We start from the raw sequence: 3095 nt of genomic DNA on the forward strand, positions 1-3095 counted from the left end.
CTCTCTCTCTCTCTCTCTCTCTCTCACACACACACACACTATATAAACACATGCAAATATATATTTTATATAGTATTATATTTTATTATATTTAAACATATATACCTACTCATACATATATATTTATATTTATAAACATATATATATATACATATATATGTGTGTGTGTGTGTGCGCGCGCGCGCGTATCTGTTTTCTAAAGCTAAAGTTAAGAAAGACATTTCAATTATGAATGAGTGAGTACTTGTTTGGTTCCACCGATTCCAATGGTAGGATGGTGGCTAACCCATGGACCGGATGAGGTTAAGCTGGAATCATGAAGTTTTAATAATCAAACTGAAAAATCTTAAGATTACGCAAGGCTATATATATATATATATATATATATATATAATTTGTATTAATTTTTTAATAGGTGAAGATAAGTACTATTAAATAAATGCATCTTTCGTATAATGTCTTTTGTCTTTTCTTTACAATGTGAGAGAGAGAGAGAGACACCTACACGTTTTAAGTTTTTATCCTGAAGCTCTCCTTTTAGGAGACCCCTATTTTTTTTTCTCAAGGAAATCATTAAGTGAGAAGGAATAGCTCTCCATTCAAAAACTAAAATGACATGGGATGAGAAAATTTAAATTTGAGTAAGGGACAACGCAAATCTCTCCCCTTTTTTTCTCAGCCTTATCCCTCCTCTCCTTTGGCCACGTGGGCAAAGAATAGCTTGTTTAATAACAGTATAGATGAACAATAGCAAGGAGTTCAATTTTGTGGGTGCTTACAAGAAGACTGGATTTGAAATGAGAGCTCTATCATGTTCCTATAATAAGAACACCCATCGCTTCCGAGCAATAACCATTATCTTCTCCACATTAGCCCACAAAGTCAAAAGCAGAATAGAAAAGGCATACATAACCACTGCTTTGTTGTTATTTGAACACCTTGCAGCTGTTCCCTTGAAAAAGCAGAATAGAAAAGGCACATTATATTTCTGATGTTCTTGACACCATCAGATTTACGTTCGAAGCAGCTCATTCTTACTGCATTTGCAATATGAATTTGTTTAGCAATTAGCATTAGTGTATGTCTTCATTGTATATACATGTTGTGACACTTTGTACATGACATCCAGCAAGGTCCTATGACAAATGGAAGCTTCTCCTTGGAATTTTTTTTGAAGAATTGAAGTGCCCTTATGCCTTAATCCATCATACCTTCCTAGTTAGGATTCAAAGTCAAGGAACTTGGGGGCCAAAAAAACTTTGGGATGTCACTGTAGGAAACATTCCCCATAGCAGCCTTCCAAGTGGTAGTTTCCACATTCAAGTAAGGCTTCATGGCCTCTACACTCACCGGAAGAAGTTGCTGACCTTCCAGCTTTGCCAAAACCTCAAACTGTAGCCTTTGAACTGAAGGTCTTGTCTTCCACTCCGGCCAAAATTCCAGGGAAAAGCTTTCATTGGAGAGACTTTTCTCCAACTGAAATTCAACCCGCACAAACGTGGCTGCGGACACTTTAGCTCTTAGTAGCTTGAAGGACCCCTTTTTGTACACACTTGGACCTAAGGCGGACAATATAATCTCTTCTAAGTTTAATAACCTTGCATCTGATCCATTCAAAGAAGGTAGAGGCCATAACCAGGAGTCCCCCCCTTGGCTAAGAACAGGTAAGGAATTGTGGACGGAGCTACCGAGAGCTTGTTCTTGCTGCTGGTGTGACACTAACTCGATGGCCCCAGGTGCCAACCTCGTCACCTTCAGCTCGTTCCTGCTTGAATCGGACGACTCTACACTGGATGCGATCAGAGACGTTGGCCCCACTATTCTCAAAGATAGCAGAGGCTTCTCCTCTACGCGAGATGCAAACCTTAGACGGTCAGCAAGTGCTACTATGCTTGCTGCTAGACCACCATCGTTTGAGATGCCATGCAAAGGCAGGGGTAGTTGGAGTGGTCGGGCCAAACTGACTTCTCGGGCTCCCTCCACTGTTACTACTGCTCCATTTGCTAAAAGCACTTTTTTCAAAACCCCGGCTTCAACATCATTCTGCACCACAGAGTCAATTTCTTTAGAAATTAGCTTATAAACTTTTCAAGAAATTATATATACTATCATGTCAATAACAACAGTTCAAACTTCTCTGAATACACAAAACCAAGTACACAAGGAAAATGGCAATAAGGTGAGATGAAAAGGACGTGAAAGTCCTAGCACCTTAAACATACTAAACTTAACCTGATAAGATATTATAAGTGGAGTAAAATGCATGCTGACAAATATAAAACTGCACCAGGTTGTTACTGTCGGCGGGGAGCCTAATCTCAAACTTAACCGGGTGGCACTTTGTCATGCATGGAGAATTTAAGGTGTGGGTCACACCACAAGCATTTCCGCTCCCTCAATAATTCCATTTCTGTTTCCCACAATGCCTCAATACACATGTATGTGTAGCAAACATGTACAAAATCAGAAGTTTTGTAAGGGAGGATTGTTGGCTTACAGGAACAGCAAGCCGCATTTGTTTCGCATCTTGGATCCAGAGCTCCACCGGACCCGACAGTTGGAATGGAGCTAAAATTGCCGCCAGTTCATGTGATTGTGGATTACCTAAAGTTTTGTCACCGGCCCCCATGGGAAGCTCCTCTAGATATTTCCAAGAAAGGATCTCCTCTGACAATCTCAAGGGAATGACCCTCTCTCCGAGCTCAATATTGAACTCATACTCGAGTGTTTGCCCGAATTTGGCATCTGTAGTGTCTACGTGAACTATCTTCACTTCATCTTTACTCCAGCCCAAATTGGAGATGAGTGTATCAGCTGCATCCTGCCAACAAACACACATCAATCATCAAAGATCACAGAATAAGGAATGAGCCCTAAAAGGTTAAATAAAAAAACCACCCAAATTCTGCATGTGTTCCTTGAGTTAACAATCAAGGATCTACATTGACCACACACACACACAAACCCACCCCAACTATCACACACAATGGAAAGAGCATTGCTCTCTCCGCCTTTCATAGTCACAGGAAAGGGCCGTTTCAGCCCCTAGAAACGCGTTTCTCCGTTTCCATGGCCATTTCTCATTTCCCAAGTGA

At 40.6% G+C, this 3095-nt stretch overlaps 1 protein-coding gene across 1 annotated transcript in view; it reads right to left on the reverse strand.

The window, feature by feature from the left end:
* Positions 1-578: 578 nt before the first annotated feature.
* Positions 579-3095, reverse strand: part of LOC147614515 (protein TUNICAMYCIN INDUCED 1-like) — a 3503-nt gene continuing 986 nt past the window's right edge. Inside the window, exons 2-3 of the mRNA XM_086781068.1 lie at positions 2498-2821; positions 579-2043 (exon numbers count right to left, since the gene is read on the reverse strand). Coding sequence (XP_086637194.1) covers positions 1216-2043; positions 2498-2821 — 1152 coding nt within the window. The 3' untranslated portion in view covers positions 579-1215. The remainder of the gene's footprint in view (positions 2044-2497; positions 2822-3095) is intronic.

The sequence above is a fragment of the Cibotium barometz genome, chromosome 42, assembly GCF_041138505.1.
Source record: "Cibotium barometz isolate CiBa-2024 chromosome 42, ASM4113850v1, whole genome shotgun sequence".
NCBI classification, from domain to species: Eukaryota; Viridiplantae; Streptophyta; class Polypodiopsida; order Cyatheales; family Cibotiaceae; genus Cibotium; species Cibotium barometz.